General features: G+C 38.8%; 1 protein-coding gene across 4 annotated transcripts in view; it reads right to left on the reverse strand.

Annotated features, from left to right (window-relative positions):
• L3mbtl3 (L3MBTL histone methyl-lysine binding protein 3) overlaps positions 1–23089 on the reverse strand; it is a 101435-nt gene that overhangs the window by 48696 nt on the left and 29650 nt on the right. For all 4 annotated transcript variants that reach the window (XM_070010934.1, XM_070010931.1, XM_070010933.1 and 1 more), the window contains 7 exons: positions 21284–21368; positions 19086–19177; positions 17375–17479; positions 15577–15712; positions 14026–14117; positions 11457–11608; positions 208–284 (listed from right to left, as the gene is read on the reverse strand). In XM_070010934.1, the coding sequence (XP_069867035.1) occupies positions 208–284; positions 11457–11608; positions 14026–14117; positions 15577–15712; positions 17375–17479; positions 19086–19177; positions 21284–21368 (739 nt within the window). The remainder of the gene's footprint in view (positions 1–207; positions 285–11456; positions 11609–14025; positions 14118–15576; positions 15713–17374; positions 17480–19085; positions 19178–21283; positions 21369–23089) is intronic.

Below are 23089 nucleotides of genomic sequence, written 5' to 3' on the forward strand. Positions count from 1 at the left end.
TTATGGGGTGAAGGGAAAGTTTTAGATCTGTTGAAAGGTGGCACGTTTTGTGCAGAAGTGGGGTATAACTATGGGAAAAATGACCTGAGCATGTGCAATGAAACCCATGTATCCTGAGCACTTTGTTTTCCTTTACAACAGTCTCCTTGGAACCAAAGCCCTGAGGGCACCAAGCACCTATGTATATGAACAGTGTCAGGCACCAACCTGGTGGAGTAATAAGGGTTCTTCTGTGTTCTTTACACCATCCAACGGGATGAATGTGTGGACTAGATGCTTCACACCTGGAGGATATATAAATTAAAAAGTTGCAATTATCAGAAAAACTCACAAATGAAAGTAAATGTTTTAACAAGGCTGGACACCATGAACACATTACAGAGTTCTGACTGGAAAACAAAATTGCTAAGCCAAAGGATGTTGCAATGTCGCCATATATACCAGCTAGATTTTTTACTCTAGAATAGCACATGGATCTGACACCCAGCAGTTTTCTTTTGCTATATTTGAAGTTTATATCCTGAAATTTCACATATAGCCCAAGTACAAAGATAGCATCATTAAAATTCAGAATTTCCATTCATAAACATCATGTGGGAAAATAGACTGTGTGCATACGCAGGCTAAAATTATATTGGCCTCTCTAAGGGCATGTTCAAAGACAGGAAGCTCAATCTTTCCCGGAAAGTCACATGCTGTTTTATTACCCATTGGGATGGTAGAGAATGTATTAAAACAAGGTGCCTCTTTTTCTCTTCCCTCTCTGCTCTGTCATCTTTACTTTAGTCAAGCATACATTTTTCCAGAGCCTTTTTATCAACATGCAAACTGATTGCATATGATTCCTTGCCCCTAAGCATATTTGCTCTATATGTTCCTAACCATAAAACACTTCATCCATTCCTTTGCTAACTCATTCAAAATGATTCCCCCAGACACTGTGATAGACCCTGAGGAAGATGAAGCCAATAAGAAAGATAGAGTCCTGCTTTTGTGACACTTAGTACAGCAGGGAGAGACAGGAAATGAATAAAATGTAATGGACCCACCCCCTCTATGTCTATGGAGCACTGGTCCACAATCCCTTCAGTCACCAAAGGCAGAGAATGTGCACATCCTTTATGTAAAATAGAGTAGCAGTGGCCTACAATCTCAATGGACATCCTCCTGTACACTGTAAACTATTTCTGGATTATCTATAATACCTAGATCATGGTTTCTAAGTATAACATAATGCAAATATATAAAATAGTTGTTATACTGTTATTCTGTTAAACTGTTTAGGAAGATAATAAACTCCTGAAAACACTGTGCATATTCTGTACAGGTGCAACCATTACTGGACTAACTGCATTTTTGATCTATGTTTGTGATCTGCTAATGTGGAGCCCATGAGTACTGAAAAAAACTGTGTATGTACTTTGGTGGCATAATGCTATGCAGACAAAGGAAATAACTGAGGACTGAGTGAGTGCAAAACTCTATTTCTTCATACAGCCTAGTCAAGACAACCTCTTACCAGGTGTGGTGGCACAAGCCTATAATCCTAGCACTGTGAAGGCTAAGGGAGAAGAATCATGACTTCTAGCTGGCCTGGGCTACGTAACTAGACTCTACTTTTTTTTTTTAAAGACAACCTCAGGTGGGCGTGGTGGTGCACAGCTATAATCCGAGCTACTTGGAAGGTTGAGTAGGAGGATTGTGGTCCACAGCCAGCTGGGAAAATTGTTAAGATTCTATCAAAAAACCAACAACAGTAAGGCAGCCTTGAGTTCACTACCCAGTGCCATAAACAAAACAACAAAATAAGATGATTAAGCTACCTCTTCAATAAGGCAACATTTGAGCCCAGCCTGGAAAGAAAGACATGAACAACTCAAATATATAAAGAAAATCAATTCTGGGAAGAGGACACAGCAAGCGTAAAGGTTAAGGAAAGTAACCTAGCAAGACTGTCTCAGAAATATAAAGGCATGAGAGCCAGCCACCAGGGGACTCGGGCCTGTAACCCTAGCTATTTGGAAAAGCGGAGAACAGGGTTATACTTTGAAGCCAGATCAGGTACAAAAGTTCCAGAGATTTCTGCTCAATCCATAGCTAAATATCATCCTTAGTCTGCCATCCCAAATTACAGGTGAGGCTGAGACTGGGAGGGTTGTGATTCCAGACCATCTGGGCAGCCATGGCCATCCATTTTCACGGATGAAAGCTAGATGTGGTGAGCCCAGTTACAATGGGAAGTCTAAAGTAGGCAGATCAACAGATGAAGTGCATGACAGGACAGGAAGGAAGACTCTATCTCAAAATAACCAACATAGTAAAGGGATGGAGGCATCGCGAAGCGGTAGAGCCACCAGCCTGGCAAGCACAAGGCATTGAGTTCTAACCTCAGTCCTGGCTAAACGTAAGTAAAAGCCTACAGAAGGAAGCAGGAAAATGAGAGAAGAGAAAGGTCCATGATGGCCATAAGGCTTGGGCTTTTTCTGAGTGAATTAGAACATCATCATGGGGATGGGAGGGGGGGAGTGTTTAGGCAGAAAAGTCACTTAATCTGATTTATATTTTAAAGTAATTGCTCAGCACATAGAAAGCAAAAAAGAGGGTATTTAGAAGGCTGCTGCAAGTAGATCCTGGTGGCCTGGACCACAGGGGTAGTGGTGAGGATAATGGGAAATGACAGGGAAAGAAAGAGAAAGCAACAGAGCGAGTTAATCTGATTAAGATGTAATACATGCATGTGTGAGATACCATGGTGAAACCCCTTTATACAATTAATGTACACTTAACAATGTACGACAAGAAGGAAAATGGGTTCTGTTGGGGAATAGGGGTCAGTGTGGGGGGAATGGAGCTGGTAAAGGACAGTGAATGTGACTAAAGCTATATATACATGTGGAAAAACACAACAATGGAACCTGTTGAAATTGTCTTAAGCAGGGAGATGGGGATGAGGGAGAGCAAGAAAGGAAATGAGGTACCCCATATGTATGGAAATAACAAAATGAGACCTCCCGAGTAACTAATATATGCTAATGGAAATGAGTTTTATAAAAGAATCTCTAATATAGATTAAAAGAGCTCTTCCACTACATACAAAATACAAACTAGTCACAACAAGTTTAAAAAAAAGTGAAAGAAGTTATAGAGACAGTTCTATGAAACCATGGAGCTTTATAGGACACAAAGGAGGTTTTATTGTTGAATCTGGGGAGTTGCAGGAGGCAAGGTAAGGTATACAGGAGAATTATCTGTTTTTCAGAAATAATAAAACTATTTTAGTTTTAACCAGATGAGAAATATTCCCTTGGTTAAGTCAAGAAATACATGCTAAGCAAATCCTTTGATCAGAGGTTCTCAGATGCTCAAGACACAGCAGGTTTAAGACAAGTAAGAATTCTCCCCTTTATGCACTAGCAACGTAGCCTACTGATTCAGGCAGAGGCAAAGAACCGGTACCTGGAGAAGTGCTCCCCTACCTCCCCCCTGCAGGCCCTGAAGAGCCCATCACCCAGTCAGTTACTGGGTAGAGACAGGAAGGAGGGCAACACAGGTACAGACGCAGGGAAGTCCCTTCTGACCAAAACAGGAAAGAAGACAACTGAGAGGAAGGCCAGGAAGAGGGCAGAAGCCTGGGAACCAGGTGAATAAAGTTCAATAGTCTGAAAGAACAGGTCCATTGGAGTTTAGCAGCCACAAATGGGAATTCAAACCAGTCAGCATGACATGTGACTATTTCCATTTCCATTCAACTACTCAGGGACAGGCACATGGTAGACAGAATGTTGGATTCAATCAGGCTGAAATTTTGCCAGGCAAATGTAGTATAAGTAAATGGAGACGAAACTCACAGGAAAATATAGTAGTTAATATAAATACATAGGCACTTAAAGACATATCAGATTACCATCTTAAAAAAACGGGTTAGAACGTTTCCCCATATGTATTCTCAAACATAATAGGTACTCTGAACTTTTTAAAAATACATAAATACAAGAATGTACCAGGGCTAAACTACTCATTAGGCACAGTCAAAATATTTCAGAACAAAATAGGATATAGGAGAGAGTTCCAGTGTATGCATGAACATATTCAAGACTGTGAAGAAACAAGTTCTGAGTTGTGTAACTTTTGCTGAAAGTCGTTTAATCATAAAACACCATGTATTCAGCAAATTAACATTACACTGAACACTAGTGTTCTACAGAACACAGTTTGGGAAATGTTAGTCCAAAAGACTTGGCAAGGAGAAGGGTCTTGCTCTAGAACAATGAAGGATCTGGAAACTTCAGCAGAATCCTCCAGGTGGGCAAATAGAAGGTAAAAGGCCCGGATGAAACAATGGCTGCTGTTTCTAGTAAATAAAAAAGTCTCATAGATACTTAGAAACAACTCTCTAGACAACAAAAATTTAGACGAATAAGATCAGCCCACTCACAGATTCCACTCTGTCCTTCTCATGAAAACAGCCCTGTACAGGAAACCATAGGAACTCAACATTTTCTACTTTAGAAGAAAATACCATCAGCTGTTCAGTTAAAATCTTCTTCCTTCATTGACTTGTTATCTCAAACCCTTCTTTCCCCAAATTACTTTTATCTGTTAAGGTTACAGGGTGATGTCACTATTTGGGGAGTATGAAAGGAAAACAAGCACAAATCTACCAGTGCTAAGTTCATGTGGCAATCACTACAGTTCTTCCAATATATATCTTCATGGTTTAATGCGCTATTCCTTAAAATGCATCATTTTAAAATGGCTATACATTAACTATGAAGCTTTATTCTTTGCTTTAATAATTTTTTTAGACAATCATTTATATCATGGCTTGTTACTAACTATATATTATTATGTATTATGTATTTTAGGAAAGGATTGCATATGCCTTCAGTAAGAATGTAAAAACAGCTGGGCATGGTAATATTCCTGTAGTCTCAGTATTTGGGTAGCAGAAGCAAAAGGGTACATAATGAGCTCTAGGCCAATCTGAGCTGCCCAATGAAATCCTTTCTCAAACAATGAAGCAAAAAACAACAAAAAAACAAAACAGAATAATATATATATATATATACACACAAATATATATTCATACTTCTTTAATTTCTTTCCTCCTTAGTCTACTACAACTGTAGAGTAATATTTTATAATTATCTGCCAGACTCATGATGATTATTTTAAAACAGTAACAATATTTTTTTGTCAGGTGTGGGGCCTGAACTCTGGGCCTGGGTTGCTGTCCCTCAGCTCTACAGGTCAAGGCTAATGCTCTAGCACTTGAGCCATAGAGCCACTTCTGGCTTTCTTTTTTTCTTGCTTACGTGGTGCTGAGGAATCGAACCCAGGGCTTCATGCATGTGAGGCAAGCACTCTACCACTGAGCCACCTTCCCAGCCCCAATAATAAATATTCTTTATACTCTTGATCGTACTAGATTCCTTTACAAATTGCAATTAAGAAACATACTTTGGCATATTATTGTTACTAAAGATAAATACATATTGATCAAAGTCTCTATTTAAAATAAGCCGATAGGAAAAATAAAAATAGTACTACTGTTATTTATTTTCCTGTTCCCAATATTTCATTCAAAAGTTGGAAGACTGTGAACTCTACTCAGACACTAAGAAGTCATCTCTTAGTCCCACCTAGTGTTCAAAGGCAGAAATGTAACTACAAAGAAACAGAACTTGAATCATATTCATCCTCATTCACCCTCTTCATTAGTCCTCCCTCTTCCACTGACATAACCCTGAACCACAGAACTTGCTTTACTTTATTGTCACTTATTTTTTTAGTGGTGTGTTTTAAGTTTCAAGTTGTTTCACCACGGTATTTCAATTGTGAATCTATTTTAATCAGAATTTAACCCTCTCTATTCCTTTCTCTTTCCCTGCCCTCCAACCCCTTGTTGTTTTTATTTTTTTTTCAAAGGGGTTTCACTTCCACAGCTAATGCACACATACAGGGCTCCACAGACCTGCATCATAATGGCTGAGTTTCTTTGGAGAACCTTATGCCACTTGGCCTCTTCCACACCCTACAACATGACTGCCAGATTTCTATCCAGTGCCCACTTCTTGTGATTCCCCATAGTAGAGAAATTCATGCTTTACCACTAACCCACAAATACCACACTTCATTGTGGTGAGCTCCCTACTTCTCCTTGCCATCCCTTCTTCACACACAATCCCTTCCCCCTCGTAGCAGCACATTAACTAACTTGCTCGAAGCTCTACCCCTTACTGACTTGAAAAAGACAAAAGTGATAGATACCATCTTAAATTCCCTGGTGTCAACAGTGTTGAACTTTCCTTTCTTCCTTTTTCTCTGGGATAACCCATAGTCTCAGATACTTCCACTCTCCCCCCCTCCACGTGCTGAGACCTTCTTCTGCCCCCAAATAGCTTGCCCCACAAGCCAGGCTCTAGGACCAGGGAGCTCTCCGTGGCAGCAGATGTCTCATCAGGCAACAGTCATCCTCTTTTGCTTCCAGCATCAAACTTTTCTGCTTGATTTCTCTTTATCATTTGTTTCTGCACCTAAAAGTTACTTTATTTCTGATGCCAGGTGATGATATAGATCTTATTGTTCGTACCTGTTGGAAAGGAAGCAACTGAAGCCTACAAGAGTGAAGCAAATACTGGAAACAACAAAACAAAACCACAGCTTGCTGCCAGTCCATACATATCCTACTCGTGGGTCACAATACAAGCTAAGGCTTTCTTTGGCCTGGAACAGTTCATTCCCTATCTCTGTATCAATTCCTTTCTTCTTTCACAGAATACCTCACTCCCATGTCCTTCCAGAAGCCTTCCCCATGAATGTTCCAGCGAGGGTGAGCCAATCCTTCATTCCATGCATCTTTGTAAGCCACAAGTGGTTGCCTCTAATAATTAGGCACTAACTAGCCAGCAACTACACCCAGCCAAAGCAGAGCTAATTGTATTTCTCTACTACCCCACATTATAAGGCTTCTGTGTTAAGCTGAAAGCTTCCTGGGTTCCCTTCGCTCTGGAACCCTCACATCAACACCCAGAGCTTCTCTCCCTAACAAAAAGGATCCCTCTATGAAAACAGCTGGCAGTACATGTAGAGTCAATCAGAGGTTTATTCTAAACCACTAACTCGAAGCTGCTCTTCTTCACGGGCACACATTTCACTGATGGGCACCCTTACTCATTAAGATACTATCATGAAACAGATCTAGCGCTGGAGGAAGCTGCAATCTCATTCATTTAGGTTTTGGTACTAAACATCCAGCCAGTCCTGTTGCTTTGCCTTCTTGGATGCTCAAGGACAAGGCCACATGAAAGAAGTATTTCTTTAAATAAAGTCTGCTTTAAAGGAGAAAGGGGGGGACTGATCTCTTTATGTGTTCTGCCCCTGACTCCAACTCTCCAGTCAAGGGAAGGAAGAAGGGAAAAGAGGTTGTGTGCACAAGCTGGGGGATATAAGGCTCTCCCTTCATTCCTCCCTTTCTTTCCTGGATTCAAAGTTCTTTCTAGTTCCAATATTTTGTAACATATAAGATCACTCCTAAGTCCAATGGCTATCCAAGGAACTTAATCAACCAGCTCAGAAGAAACACAGAGGGGAAACAAAGGTTTCTAACTGTAATCTCTAGCTACTAAGGAGGATGAGAACTGAGTCTGTCAGACTCATACCTGAAATTAACCAAAAAACCTGAAGTATAGGTTTGGCTTATGTTGTTGAGCACCAACTAGGCTTAAGAAAGCCAAGAAAGAGAGCCCTGGTCCTGAGTTCAAGCCCCAGTACCAGCACACACACACACACACACACACACACACACACACACACACACACACGCACGCACGCACGCACGCACGCACGCACGCACACACGCACGCACAAAACAAATTTTTTCAATCCTACATACTGTTCATCATGTTCCTTTGTAGAAGGTACACATTTCATTACAACGAAACACGTAGAACACAGATACATGTTCTCCAATCCCCAGTGCATATAAAAAGCGATGTAAGATCGCTGTTCAATTCAAATCGAAAAAAACAATCTCATTTCAAAGCTACTTTAAACAGAGTAAGGCTAGCCAATATGTAACCTCAATTACACACCTAAGCAATTGATGTAGATAAAAACCACTTCAAATATCAAAGAATATAACATTTAATAAAACTAGAGAAGTTCCAGTATATGTAAACAATTTTCAAGGTGCCTTTATTTCATATGAAGGAAAATACACTGTACTTGATTTCTGACAATTAACAAAATATGACTTTGTGTCAATAGTTAGAAGTGTAAATAATCCTCAAAGCCACACCATCCTAAAAAATAATAGCATCAGTTTGTGCTCATAAAAGTGCACAGAGTTTTAAGTTCTTTCTCAGAAAGAACCTTGGACCCTTCCTATTTTTCTCCTGAGGCATTCAAAATCAAAGAAAACTAGATGTGCCAAATCCTCTCACAATTTCTCATTTTCCCCAGGACAATATTTTAAAAGGCAATATATGTTATTTTAAAACAGCAATGTATGCCTTTAAAACACAGTAATACATATAAAATCATACAAATACACTAATATCTGCTCATTTTGTAAAAATCACATAAAAGCTTTAAAAAAATTCTCCCCAAATAATTTAGACTGTAATTTTAAAAAATAATTCACATGTTTAGTGATTAGTCACATACAAAATGTTATATGCAGTTGACTGCCAAAGTATCTTAGGGTTGGGATTTTGAGAATAGAAATACAGAGGAAACAATACTGCCTGTAAATTAATCATTGTTAGTACTGAGTAAGGTCTCAAGGGGACAACTTTGTTGTTGATTTTGTACATGCCTATGTTCAATAAAAGGGTTTTTTTCTTTTTATTACAGCCAGGCATGGTGGCTCATGACTGTAATTCCAGTTACATAGTAGGTGGTAAGAAGGAGGATCACAAATTGAAGCCAGCTCAAGCAAAAAGTTATGAAGATCTCATTGCAACCAACAAGCCTGGTGTGGTGGGATATGCCTATCATCCCAGCTACAATGGAGGCACAGACAGGAAGATTACTGTGCAGGCCAGAGCTGGACAAAAAGTTTGGGATCAAATAACTAAAGCAAAAAAGGGCTAGGAACATGATTCAAGTGGTAGAGTATCTGCCTAGCAGAAGGCTATGAGTTCAAATGCCACTACTGATAAAAAGAAAAAAAAATGTTCCAAACTGAATACAAACACATTTTATGAGAAAAAATTATGCTTTTCAGAAAGATATGGAAATTATTAAATATTCTGAAGAACTTGATCTTTTGTAATATAATCAAAAAATGACTTGTCCACAAGTCTTAACACATTACAATAAATGTAACAAATCAAATAAATCATAGAAACAAATAGTAGAAAACATTTAAAAATCTAAATAGTAAATGGCTTTGAACTGTAAAACAATCCAATTAAAACTGATGAGTGTCAAAGAATTGACTTCAATGAGTAATGGGAGTTATTGAAGAGTCTGCTGAATATTTAAACATATGAATGCAAAATAGTAGAGGATCTAGCAGAGGATCACAATAGCTCAATAGCTATGCTATGTACATGACCTTATAAAATGATGCTAATCAAAATGAACCGCAAGATATGAAAACAAGAGATTTTTTTCTTTAGTGTATTGTATGTTGTTATTTCACTTTTCTTTCTTTTTTTTTATTTTTCCTTTGGTTTACCCTGTTGTCACTGTTTTTTATTTCCGTACCCTTTGTATTGTATATAAGTTTATCTGATTTGGGGATGGGAAGGGGAATCACAGAAATGGTGAGACAAAAGACAAAGGGTGAACCAATCCAATAGCACCACTCACAAGACACTATGGTGGAAATGAACTTTACATTTTGGCAGGAAGGAGAGCTGGGTGGAGGGAATAAAAAACTATGAAAAACTGGATTGTTTTTGCATACACAGGATATTTTGCTGAGCTCTAGCAATCCAAACGACCTTTTAACTCTTTGTAAATAAAGACATCAATGACTTCATTGAAAACAAACAAACAAAAGAAGCTAGGGATGTAGTTCAGTGGTAGCATACTCCAGAGGAATGCCCTGAGTTTCACCTTCCAGCAAACAAACTTGACAGCTTTATTACAACGACGTTTTTTTCTTTTTGGTCAGTTGTGGGGCTTGAACTCTGGCCTGGGCGCTGTCTCTCAGCTCTTCAGCCCAAGGCAAGCGCTCTACCACTTGAGCCACAAGGCCACTTCCGGTTTTCTGAGTGGTTTACTGGAGAGGAGTCTCACGGGCTTTCCTGCCTAGACTGGCTTCGAACCACAGTCCTCAGATCCTGAGTAGCTAGGATTATAGGCCTGAGCCACCAGTGCCCAGCTACAACCATTTTTATAATTATATAATTTTATCCTATGTTGCTCTTACTAATTATATAATATTATATAATATATTATCATACTATATTATATATGTTATATAATTATATAACAATTATATATTAAATAATATATTGTTATATTATACATTACATATATTATATAATATATTATATATATAATAGTAAGCATTAAGAACAATATTCCTCAATTCATGTAATTGTACTCAGCTAGCAAGAATGGGTAAATTGGCTACTAGATTTAAAACTAAAACCGGAGATAAAAAATAAGTGCCTAAGCTGAGTGCTTGTGGCTCACACCTGTAATCCTAGCAACCCAGGAGGCTGACATCTGAAGATTATGTTTCAAAACCACCTTGGGGGCTGGGAAGGTGGCTCAGAGGTTAAGCGCTTGCCTTGCATGCCTGAGGCCCTGGGTTCGATTCCTCAGCACCACATAAGCAAAGGGTTCGATTCCTCAGCACCACATAAGCAAAAAGAAAAAAAAAGCCGGAAGTGGCACTGTGGCTCAAGTGGTAGAGCGCTAGCCTTGAGCTGAAGAGCTGAGGGACAGCGCCCAGGCCCTGAGTTCAGGCCCCATGACCAAACCAAAAAAAAAAAAAACAAAACAAAACCACCTTGGGCAGAAAAGTCTCCAATTAACCATCAAAAAGCTCAAAGTGAAGTTGTGGTTCAAGTGATAGATCACTAGCCTTGAGCAAAAATGCTCAGAGATAGTTCCCAGGCCCTGAGTTCAATCCCCCAGACCAGCAAACACATACACACACACACACACACAGTTCCTAAAAGCTGATGGAAGACACACTCAAAATGAATGTTTTTGTGTACATGTGAGTGCATGTTGGGAATGGTAGATGTGTACATTTTAATACCACGGGAGAAAGTCATGTAAAAATACAAATCATGAAGTAGCATTGAAGGGTATTATTTAGAAATATATGCAATATGGAACAATAAGGAAAAAAAAATTTGAGATAGGGCCAATCACTGTAATTTTTTGTTATGAGCTTTGCATTGTCACTAATTTAAAAACGTGTACCTAAATTTACCCAGACAGACGTTAACTTCTAAAAAAGCGTGCATAAATGGAAACTGTCTTACCAATAGTCATAGCTCTCATCCCAGTTGTCAAAATGGACCAGGAAACGATTGTCCACCATATCTGTTACCGTAGCAACACAGATGAATGAAGGATTCTTTTTGTCTACAGCCTCAAGCTTCATTCCAACTCGAAAGCCTGATGGGATCACTGTCTACAGAAACATGCAGATTTAATTAGAGATAAGAGCACACCAAACCCAGCACACTCTGCACCCCCTGCTCCAAGGCCCCGCATCTACTCCTCTACTCACATAATTTAAAAATCCTGTGCCAGTTTCACAGCAGGGTTTCTTTCCAACAAGCAGCAATAAAATATATTTTTTTTAAAAAAGGCTTTATGGCTACACTCAACAACCTGAGCCTCAAAACTAAAACATCCACACCCTGGCAGGGCTTAAGAAAATTTGAATGCATTTTGCTAGCTTGGTTAGAAGGCTACATTAGGTAGGCAAGCTATATTCACCAGGCAGTTTACATTCTGGCCTTCTTTTCCTTGATTACAGACTTAGCGATGAGAATTATTTCCCACAGAATATGCACTTAATCAAGTTCAAAATGTGCCTGAGTCAGTACAAAAGCACTCCCACTTCTGAGTGGCTCTCTCCAGAGTACTGCCGAAAGTAGGTCATCATGTATGAAGGGCTGCAAATTATTACAACTCTTACTTATCACTAGATATTTTGAATCCACTGCAGAGGATATAATATACATTGTTAATATACATTGTCACTCAAGAGAGTTTGCATTTAAAGAAAGTCTAAAGATGATCAGCTATTTGGGACTTGAAACAAATGCAAGGAAAATTCACTGAAGAGTAAGTGCTGGAACGGCAGTAATATTGAAACACCTTTGACTACAGTATTTTGTGAGGAAAAATGCCCTAGTCTCAGAGCAAGGCACTCAAGATAGCAATTATGTCAATTACAATACACTAAGTCATCTTCTCTCCTCTTCTAAAATACTTTTACATTCAGACTGAAGCACACAGATATTCCGTGTTAGGAAAAAAACCAAATGTTATTCACTTTACTATAATTATATAGTTATCACTATAGACAGTCATGTATCTGAAAAATGTTAGAAGTCCTATATAAAATGAAGGAGCAAGCATAAATAATACAGAAAAATTCACCATACATTTCAATTCTGAAATTATCAATTATAACAATAAATTTTTGACTATTCTGAGGGAGACAATCTAGAAACAATAACAACAACAACCAAGAAACAGAAAAAATGCTTCTTTGATACCAAAACACATGGTAAGGTAAGTTGTATGCTGGCCATGAAGAGTTGAAAGCAGTTAAATCAAAGCCCAGACAGTAGTCATCATCAGAGAATTTGATAGGGATTAGGAAACATGGAGCAATGTGGGTGGAGCAGACAAAGAGTGTTGGGATTCCACCTAAAAGGCCTTCCTTCCGGGCACATTTTATAAGAGAATACCTTCAGACAAGTCAGTCTTTATATTTTAGCAATTAAGCTATCCTCCTAATTATGATACATATTAGAAAGTAATAAGCTGGCTCTTAGATCTATTAGGCATATTCTCTCTCTCTCTCTCTCTCTCTCTCTCTCTCTCTCTCCCCCAGACACACTCACTTCTTCAGTTTTTTTAGTCAAGCTGGTTTATATTCAATGTAATGAGAGAATATTTCATCTATGAGATGTATGCCCTCAAACCAACTGCTTAGCATCATTTGCCAAGTGGCAGGGTTTTTTTTCCTCCCACTCCTGATATTTATTTTCATTTGGAGGGGCCCCTGGCAGGTGACATCACCAACTCTCACCTTTTACTTGCAGTGAAGCTGACAAGTGAATCTGGAAAGGAGGAACTGGGTTAGAGGCAGTGTGCAAGCTAGGATACAGGATGCATGGTTCGTACTCTGCTGCTGAGGGAGTAGCACTCCCTGGTCCTGGGACTGATGGCAATAAATCCCTTTGATTGTAAGGTCCCGAATCCAAAGATCATTTGTCTACTTGATCTCCAACCTTGTCCTTATCAGTTTGGTTTTCCACCATTCTTTTAGTCAGATCAGAACTTGGAAGAGGCATATAGTATAAAATAGTACCGGGCCCTCTCAGACATGCCAATGCAAGTCAAGAAGTTAGAGAAAAAGGCACATACATGCAGCCTTTGCCTCCACTGCATGGCAAACAAGGCTACAAGCTGGAGAGAGGGCACATAGTCACCCGCTATCTCCTGCCTATATGCTCCAATGGGACTACACTCATCTCACTGGGTGAATCCCATGTGAACAGCACTCCTAATTAAATGATGACAACAATAAAATATCCCAGGCAATTTATTTTTTATGTATCTTAATTGCAAATCACACCTAGCTTTTGTACTGTGTTGTCTTCTACCATCCTATAACAAGACAACCATGACTGGAGATATTTACTCATAAAGATTTTAAGCTAATTTTAAAGTTTAATTAAGATAAGAGAAGTCTATTTACCAAGGTAATAAAATTTATCACAGTGCCTTGTTATCATTTGTAATTCATCCTGTGAGACACTCAAAACTCGCTTCCTTTGAAGAGAGAAGTATTTTGAAGGTACTTACTATATTCTGATTTTCAAATAATGACTTAGGCGCAGCTTGGGCTTTGCATGTCTTCAAATATGTCTGCCAATTAAATTCTTCTTCTTTATATCCTAGAATACAACCAGATTTGAACAGGCGTAGTAAAATATCAAAGGACTTCACACTGAGTTTATCACCCATGTCTACTTTTATCTGTAATTCAAGCATGACAAAATCAAGCAATCTCATGATTTCTTTGGTAAATAAAATTTAACCCATAACTATACCTGTAGTTTAGGCACAGGTATATTTTTCTGTCAACAAAGTTTATTATTACTTTTCCAATTCTAAATAAACAGTAATGAGCCGAGCACTGGTGACTCACCCCTATAATCCTAGCTACTAAGGAGGTTGAGATCTGAGGATCACAGGTATGAGATCTATGAGACTCTTCTCTCCATTAAACTATCAAAAAAAACCTGGAAATGGAGTTGTGGCTCAAGTGGTAGAGCAGTAGGCTTTGAGCAAAAGAAGCTCAGGGACAGCCAGGCACTGGTGACTCATGTCTGTAATCCTAACTCTTCAGGAGGCTAAGATTCGAGGATCACAGTTCAAAACCAGCCTGGGCACAAAAGTCCATCAGACTCTTATCTCCAATTAACTACTAGGAAGCCTGAAGTGATGCTGTGGCTCAAAGTGGGAGAGCACTAGCCTTGGGGGAAAGAACTCATAGGGACAGTGCCCAGGCTTAGAGTTCAAGCCCCACAACCAACAAAACTGAAACAAAACCACCACCACCACAAAACAACAACAAAAAAACAATAGTGTTCAGGCCCTGAGTTCAAGCTCAAGGACCAGAACCAAAATAAATAAATAAGTAGTAATGTTTACAAAGAAAAGAAGTGAGAAACACAAATATATTTTATACCAGTGTACTTCTAATCATCAGAATCCTTTCATCAGTCTGTTGGTACAACTCCTGGGCAGTGTGGACAGTTAAGGGCAGTAGTCAAATTATTTTCCCTCACCTGTTCTAATTAGGGGGCTAACTAATGGAATCAGGTGGGAAGTTGGAACAATAGTAATAAAGCAGGTAAATCTCTTCAGCTGGTCACTACAAAAATGGTCATCAGCAAATTGCAGTCAGAGAAATATTCCTGCTCTAATTTTCACAATTTCATACAAGTCAACATTTTCTTAGAAGTAGAAATTGAACATTTTACTTTATCTGCTAATGAGCCCTCTCTTAGATCATCATTAAAGTCCAAAAGGCAATAAGAAGAGCTAATAATTCACCAGATATATAAGAGGTTAATTTAGAAAAAGACTTGCATTCTTCCTTTTTTACTTTGTTTCTAGGTCCTTCAGCTATCTGGAAATACAAACCACCACTAAGTTTATTTTTTTTTAAATTTAAAATCAAAGGATTTCTCTCACTCTAATAAATTTGTATTTTTCATTATGGAAAAAAAGGCATGGATTTGAGGCTACTTGAATTATCTTAAAACCTGAATTCTTACAATTTTCCAACTAATATCCAGGAAACTAAGTTTTTACTGAACATAAAACATGAAACAAAAGCAGCAGTACCTTTGGGAGGATGGAGCTTATGACCAGTTTTCTCACACCACCCGACTGGGTGAAGATCCAGAGCATCTGCATTTACCCAGAAGTCGTAGCAATCTGAATAGCCATCAAAGTGAAGCTTTATCCGGTATCCACAAACCTGAAATACGTAAGCAGGTTGAGCATAATGCTGCCTATGTCCATCAAACCAAACTCAACAGCAACAAAAAGAAGTTAACAAATCACAATATCTAAAAGCAGTACTGCAAAGAACTTAAGCTCAGGTGTCCAGCACCCTCTCTAGCTATTCAGGCTGGCTAGACAGGATCCCTGGAATGCTAGTAAGAACTCACTCTTTGTAACACATGCTATACCTGAGAAATTGTGTGTTTATGGGACCGAAGTTGGGTCACAAGTGCAATTTCTCAGTGATCTTCCTTCTTAGCAGGAGCAGACAAATTCCAAATGACCTGCTCACACAGACCTCTACCCACTTCAGGAGTGCCCGTTCTGCAGAAGCCCACACAAGGAGTTCGACACAGAATGCAGAGCCAGTGAGATTAATCCCAAAATAACAAGGGAGCTGAATAGTAACTATCAAGAAAACACCTCTAAAACACACTGTTAAAATGCAAGTGGCAGAACAGATTATTCGGGATGAGTCAGTTTATGGGAAAATGATATTTATGGAAGTTCATGTGTATAGTTATATACTTGTCTATATACATATCAAAAGTATACACATTCAGCAAAGGTGCTGCTGGCTCATGCCTGTAATCCTAGTTTATCTGATGATCACAGTTCCAAGCCAGCTCAGGAAGAAAAGTACTTGAGATACTATCTCCAATTAATCAGCAAAATGCGAGATTGGAGGCATGGCTCAAGTAGTAGAGAGCTAGCACTGACTGAAACAAAAGCCCAATTGAGAAAGCAAGACCCTGAGTCCAAGCCCTAATACCTGCATACACATAACACAAGATATAGACATTTTATACAGATACGTTTATATATACTTACACATATTCATTCATACAAGCAGCATTGGAGACTGGGCTACCTGAATGATAGGAGACTGGGCTCCATTTCAAAACTCTGTTGCATTCAGAGGTAATATGCTCTAAGAGATGGGAGGCACTTGGTAGGCATTGTGACCATTATTCCCTGTGATTACCAGCACCCAGAGGTACATGCTATGTGATCTGTAGGACTCGTGCTTCTTACAAATTCACTCAATCACTATAATAACTAAAACGAGTGTCCAGGGCCTTCTTAACCATTTTGGAGGAATTTTTAAAAGATGTGTTACCCTGGTTCAAGGGAAGGAGCAGGGAAGTCAGCATAGGAGGAAGAAGTATTTTAAAAAGTGCTCTCAGTACTATAGTGGACTTGTAATATATATGAAAGTATCTGTATGTGACCTCATCACCTTAGCCTGAAATTTTCAGAGATATCCTGAATACTAAAAAAAAACCTATCTGCTACTCCATTCCTTACATTAGGGACCATGGCATGATCTGTAGTTAGAGAGACTGGGGTTCAAGCCTATCCTGCAACTCTGTGGCCTGGTATACATCACTTCACTCCTCTGAGTCATAGTTCTCTCCTCCTTAGATCAGGGATTTAAAAACAAACAACAACCCAAAAAAAAACCCATGGCCTGAACAAGTCAGACTTCTGCACAAGGTGGAAGATCAGGTTGATAACGTATCTGTAACACTAAGCACTATGGCATGAAGTAAGTACTCCACCAACGGTAGTTTTTCTCACTATAATACCCCCCATCATCACTTCTATCTTAAAAATAAAATGAAGCACCACTTACCTCAGCCACAGTGAGGACACAGTACACGGACTGATGCTCAGGATCCACACCTTCTAACTTCATGCCAACTTTGAATCCATTTTTGTTATATGGAAAAGACTGGTGCTATAATACAAGATGACCGCAGCTTAAGTATGGACACAAAGGGCCAAACTACCCCTAAACCCTAAAAGATCAACCCAATAAAAACAGACATGTCTATAAAGAAGTCATAGAAAGAAAAGTTCATGACTTGGAGCCTTTATCTTTTATATATTTTAAAAGATAGTCAACATTACGATCAGAGTCACACAAAAGTAAGATGTATTTCACCTGTCAGACTGGTAAGCCTCAAACCGTCTGAGGACTCTGATAAACTGAAATGGAATAACCTTCAGACTTTTCATGTTAAAAAAAAATGAAGTCCAAAAAGTATAAGGCACGTGGTTAAAATGCCAACTGGTTAAAGAAAGAGAGGATTTACGAACGAAGGCTGTTTATATGTACATATAATTGTAGCTACTTGAGGAGAAGCAAACTTGATACTTTGGATGATATGGGTAGGAGGAACATCCATTTTACTCTTTGACATATGATCTGAATCAGATGAATTACATTATGGCCTGAGTCATCTGAATGCATCCAGACTCATATAATCAGCTGTACTTTAACGTCTTAAAAAATACTAACAAGTTTATTCTGTCAAGAACCAAGGAGATAATGATACCTATATCTATATCTATACACACACACAACCAGTATCTATATCTATCTCTCTATATACACATACACACACAAGCATACACACATGTGCAACTAAATTATCTAGAACAAGAACAGATGTAGTTACTATTACGTTTATATTAAATATTATTTACTTGGATGTAACCATTCTAACATTTATTGTTCATTACTTTGAAAAGTTTTTCCTTACATTCATTCACAGAAGAAAAGACATCCATGGAAGGTTTACAACGGATTATGACTTAAAATAATTTAATAACAAATAAAGATTTGGGTCAGCAAACCACAATATATGGGTCAAATCTGGCCCACCATCATTCTGGAATAAAGCTGAGAAAAACTGGAATAAAGCTCTCGGCCACAGAAAATGTTTAAGTCATGTTATACAAATAAGCTACATTGTTGCAAAAGACACCTACAACACTATCTCACCTTTTATGAAAAAAGTTTACTGAGCCTTGTTTTAATCCTGGGACAGCAATTCCTACTTCAAATTATTCTTGGTATCTACATCTGTAACTGATTTTAAATTACTTAGATGAAGTATTTTTCTTTTCACTAATATCATAAAGTAACTCATTTGAAGTTACCAATAGGATGCAAATACCAGTAATTCATTCATCTTTATTCTCTCAAGACCATGATAATTTAAATTTCATGCCAGTTATTTTTTAATGTATTGATATCTCAATAACAGTATTAGTATTCCTGTTCAAAATTAAGAGTGAAAAGCCCAGTAAATGTTGAGAGAAATCTGTGTGTATGTATGTGTTTCTGTGTTTATATGACTGTTTATGACCTGGGGAAGGTGTACATGCATTATCCTGTCTGTGGAAGTGCTCCTCCACATGACCCACACGCAAAAAGTAGAATAAGAAATTATCCCAAGTCACATTTCCTAAGCAGATAGTAGAAATAGCAATGCTTATTGAGACCCGTATTCCTTGTCTTTTGCCCTCATAGACAATCTCTCTGGAAGATGCCATACCTCCTTGAACAGCTTTGTGGGCACTGCCACAGCTTTCTCTTCCTCCAGGTAGGATGCCCAGCACCACGATTTCTTGCCTTTTGGTGGCAAACCTGAAAGACAAGTGAAACTAAATGTAAGAAATCGATGGTTGTGAGTTTACACTTCCCCAACTACTGCTATGCCTGGCCCTTTTGCTTCCATGGCTGGTGTGTCTCTTGTCCTGGTCCCTCCTCCAGGAAAATAAGAAATGAACTGTGGTATATAACCACAGTAGGAGGTCCCAAGAAAGAAGTGTCAGAACTTTGAATAAATGAAGATGAGCAGGAAGCCAACTTAGAACAGCATCATGGAAGCAACAGATTCCAGAAACAGGATGCTCAAAACATTTTCCTAAGACATTAAGATGCTTAGAAAAGACTAGTACACTGAATCTTTAAAAAATGATTGCTACTGCTGGCAAAGAAAAAAATAAATAAATCAATGTAGTAAAGGTCAGATTTTTTCTTTTTTTTTTCTTTCTTTTTTTTTTAAATTGTGTAAATACCATACAGAGGAATTACAATTACATGGGCAAGGTAATTAGTACATTTCTTATCAAGCATTTTTGCCTTCTTCTTTGTTTTCCCATTCCCATCGCTTCCCATCTCGCACCCCTCCCCCAAAGTTGTAAAGTTCATTTTTCAACATAATGACTTGTACATCTCATTGTTACAATGGGTCCACCTGTAGCCCTAGTTAAACAATTTCTTTTTTCCCTTCCCCTCCACAAATTATACCAACATCAAATGCAGTGAAAACAGGGGTTATATTGTGGAGGAGGGACATACAAACCACAAAGAAATATATTATAAATATGTTAGACACAATAGCAAGAATGAAAAAACATTTGAGTCCTTAACTTGTGGTTCATTTCGCTTAACATCAACTTATCTGACCATTTCTGCTTGTCTCAGACATATACTAGTTGTTGCAAATAAGGGAAACCATGGTACATATGTTTCTTTGGGCCTGGCTTACTTCACTTAATATAATTTTTTCCAAGTCTTTCCATTTCCTAACAAATGGGGCAATGTCATTCTTTCTGATGGAGGCACAGAATTCCATTGTGTATATATACCACATTTTCTTGTCAGATTTTTTAAATGTAAAAAGAATAAGTAATAAAAACAGAGAAGAAAGCAAGTCATGGTGATATACACCTATAATCCAAGCACTTGAGAACTAAGTAAGGGAAGCAGATGGTGGATTCAAGTCTAGCCTACCTACAAAGAGGCCTTGTCTACCAAAATAAATGAAAACAAAAAGGAGAGGAAGCAGTTAGTTAACACTTTTGTTTGGGATTAATTTGGCAATATTAGAAATGAAAGGAGCACAAGAGCTTCAGCAGTAGCAAAGGTGGTTAAAGTACTTGGGGAATGTGCAGGACAAGTAAAAGTAGAATATTTTAAGGGGAAAATGACTAAAGGAACTTCTAAAAGATTCAGGGTCTGAAATTTCATCTAGAATAGACTTTGAAGGGAAAAAATCGCGACACAAAAGAGACATTCTGATACAGAGTAACTAGGAATATAACTGACTCCCTCTGATCTCAGATGGAAAGTAAATTTCCGTAAGAAATCACACAAGTTTCCACTGTATGCTTGAGGCAGGTGGAAGGATTTATCGACCACTTTCTGAGGGATTAGTGCTAGCTGGGCAAAGCAGAGTGACCTAGAACCAAGGCCAACCAGGACAGACACAGCAGGTCCTGGGGATAAAGCCAAGGGGAGGATGCTGAGGCTGCTGGGAAAAGGCCCCAAAGTCTACCAATCCAAGTATGAAAGTGAGGGTGGGCTTCCTCCTGAGAACAAAATGCTGCCTGCGGAACAAAGCAAGAAGAGAAGGTACCAAGTCAGGAGCTGTACTTCCTGTGAGAAGAAACTTACAAAAGGCCTAAAACTTTGGGAAAGGAACAAGAACAGATGTTTTGGTAAAGGTTTAAATGCAGGCACTACCTACTTAATGAATAAACAAAGAGGGTCCCACACTTACCCTGAAGGCATTTAGAAGTTACTAATCCCAAGTCTTTCTCCAAAACCTACATTAGTATTGACAAAATGGAATGAAAGAGGAGATGGAAGCAACACTGTTGTGCTGACAAGGTGCAGGACGATGAAAACTAAAACTTCTACTTGAATCAACTATTTTCAACTTCACCCTTGCTTTCATCAGCTCACCTTGTTTTAAGACAGCTGGATCCCCCCGTCTTTTCCTCCGGGCTCTCTGAGAGCCCCGCAGTATTCTTCCATCTTGTTTGTTCTCCTGCAGTAAGAAAGAAAAATACTGACTTTGAAAGTTCATGAAATTGGCACCAATAGAAATCAGAGGGCTGTCAGAAGGCTTTTTGTTTTTTGTTCTTCCATTTCACTTCATAACTTTTATGGAAAGTAAGGATATAGGCCATTTGAGTTCTGTCTTCATTTGAGAACTGTGTTGCTTTTGGCCTGAGGTCACTAGCAAAAAAGACTGAATGTTTCCAAGAGCTACACTCTGCAAGAACAAGGATGATGTGCTCCCCACCCCCACATCTGGCTTTACCACCACTCTTCTCCCTCAGATCTCACTAGCCCCTTTCTTAGGCCACTCTGCTGACAACTGCCAATCTAACAATTTGTTTGTCTGGTCCTTAAGTTGTCAAAGTCATTCCTGTGCTGAAGAGTCCCAACCTCCAACCCCAGCTCTTGGTTCCTGTCTCCAAATGCCTGCATTCAATGCTTATTTGGGATATTCAGTTGGACTCAACATGATGATTAGCAATGCAAAAATTATTTTTTAAAATCATTCTCCAAGCTGAGTGCTGGTGGCTCATGCCTATAACACTCCTAGCTATTTAGGAGGCCGAGATCTAAGGATCATGGTTTGAAGCCAGCCTGGGCAGAAAAATCTATGAGACTCTTATCTCCAATTAATCACCAGAAAACTGGAAGTGAACCTGAGTGAAACCCTGAGTGAAAAAGCTCGGGTACAGTGCCCAGGCCCTGAGTTCAAACCCCAAGATTGACATTTAAAAAAAAAAAAAAAACCTTTCTCCAAAGGAATAATGTTTAACAATTAGGAGAAATCCCTAAGCACTAGAAAGTCATAGAAAAGAAACAACCACTGTTATTTATGTGTCCAAGAAGAAAGCAAAAATTACCTAATATGATAATGTCAAAGGGTAGCCGGTGACCGTGTTAAACTCATCATGCCTAAAAGAGGACACTGCCGCTACTCCACCTCTCCCTTCCAATTCCAGACTTGTTCAATCCTAAAATCTAAGACTTAGCATCGCCGATTCTTCTCTTGCCCTCCTACACACTGACATCCCTACCTCTAAAATTGAATTTGTAGCTGACATGTCTCTTACGTAATCTATTTTAAGAACCATCTAACTGGTTTCCGTGATTCTACTTCTGCTCACAAGCCCCTAGCTCCTGTAAAAACATAAACTACATCAAAGCATTCCCTTGCCTTCAACTTTCTATATTTCCAACAACTAAACCTGCTACACCTTTGGGACCCTTCTCTAGAAGTTCTGTTGTCCAGAGGGCTCCTCACTAACTGCACAAAGGAGGCTCCTCCTTCCTGTTCAGACTACAGCGGTCAGGTGACCTTCTTTGGGAAGTCTCCCTGAAAACTCAATGCAGAGTCATCCAATCCTAGAGCCCTATTTTTAGTCTCAACATAGCACTTAAGATGAGCTGACATTTCTCCTGTTCATTTTGTTTGCTTATTATACACCCCCTTTCCCAGAACAACATGTCTCTGGGAGAAGACCCTGTCCCTTACTTGCTTTACTCATGTCTACATTCCCAGCTCACAGAGCAGTGACTAGCAAATAACAACTGCTATATATTGATCGTAAGTGAAATGCTTCAAGATGTCCAAGTTCTCTGTTCACAGAGAACCAGGAATACTACTTTTCAAGATCTTTATTTTTTAAACCGCACATTTTAAATAAATCTTCCTCAAATATACTTGCTATTTACATATCATTTCCCACC

This window comes from Dipodomys merriami, unplaced genomic scaffold, assembly GCF_024711535.1.
Source record: "Dipodomys merriami isolate MVZ:Mamm:240054 unplaced genomic scaffold, mDipMer1.0.p SCAF_8, whole genome shotgun sequence".
Taxonomy (NCBI): domain Eukaryota; kingdom Metazoa; phylum Chordata; class Mammalia; order Rodentia; family Heteromyidae; genus Dipodomys; species Dipodomys merriami.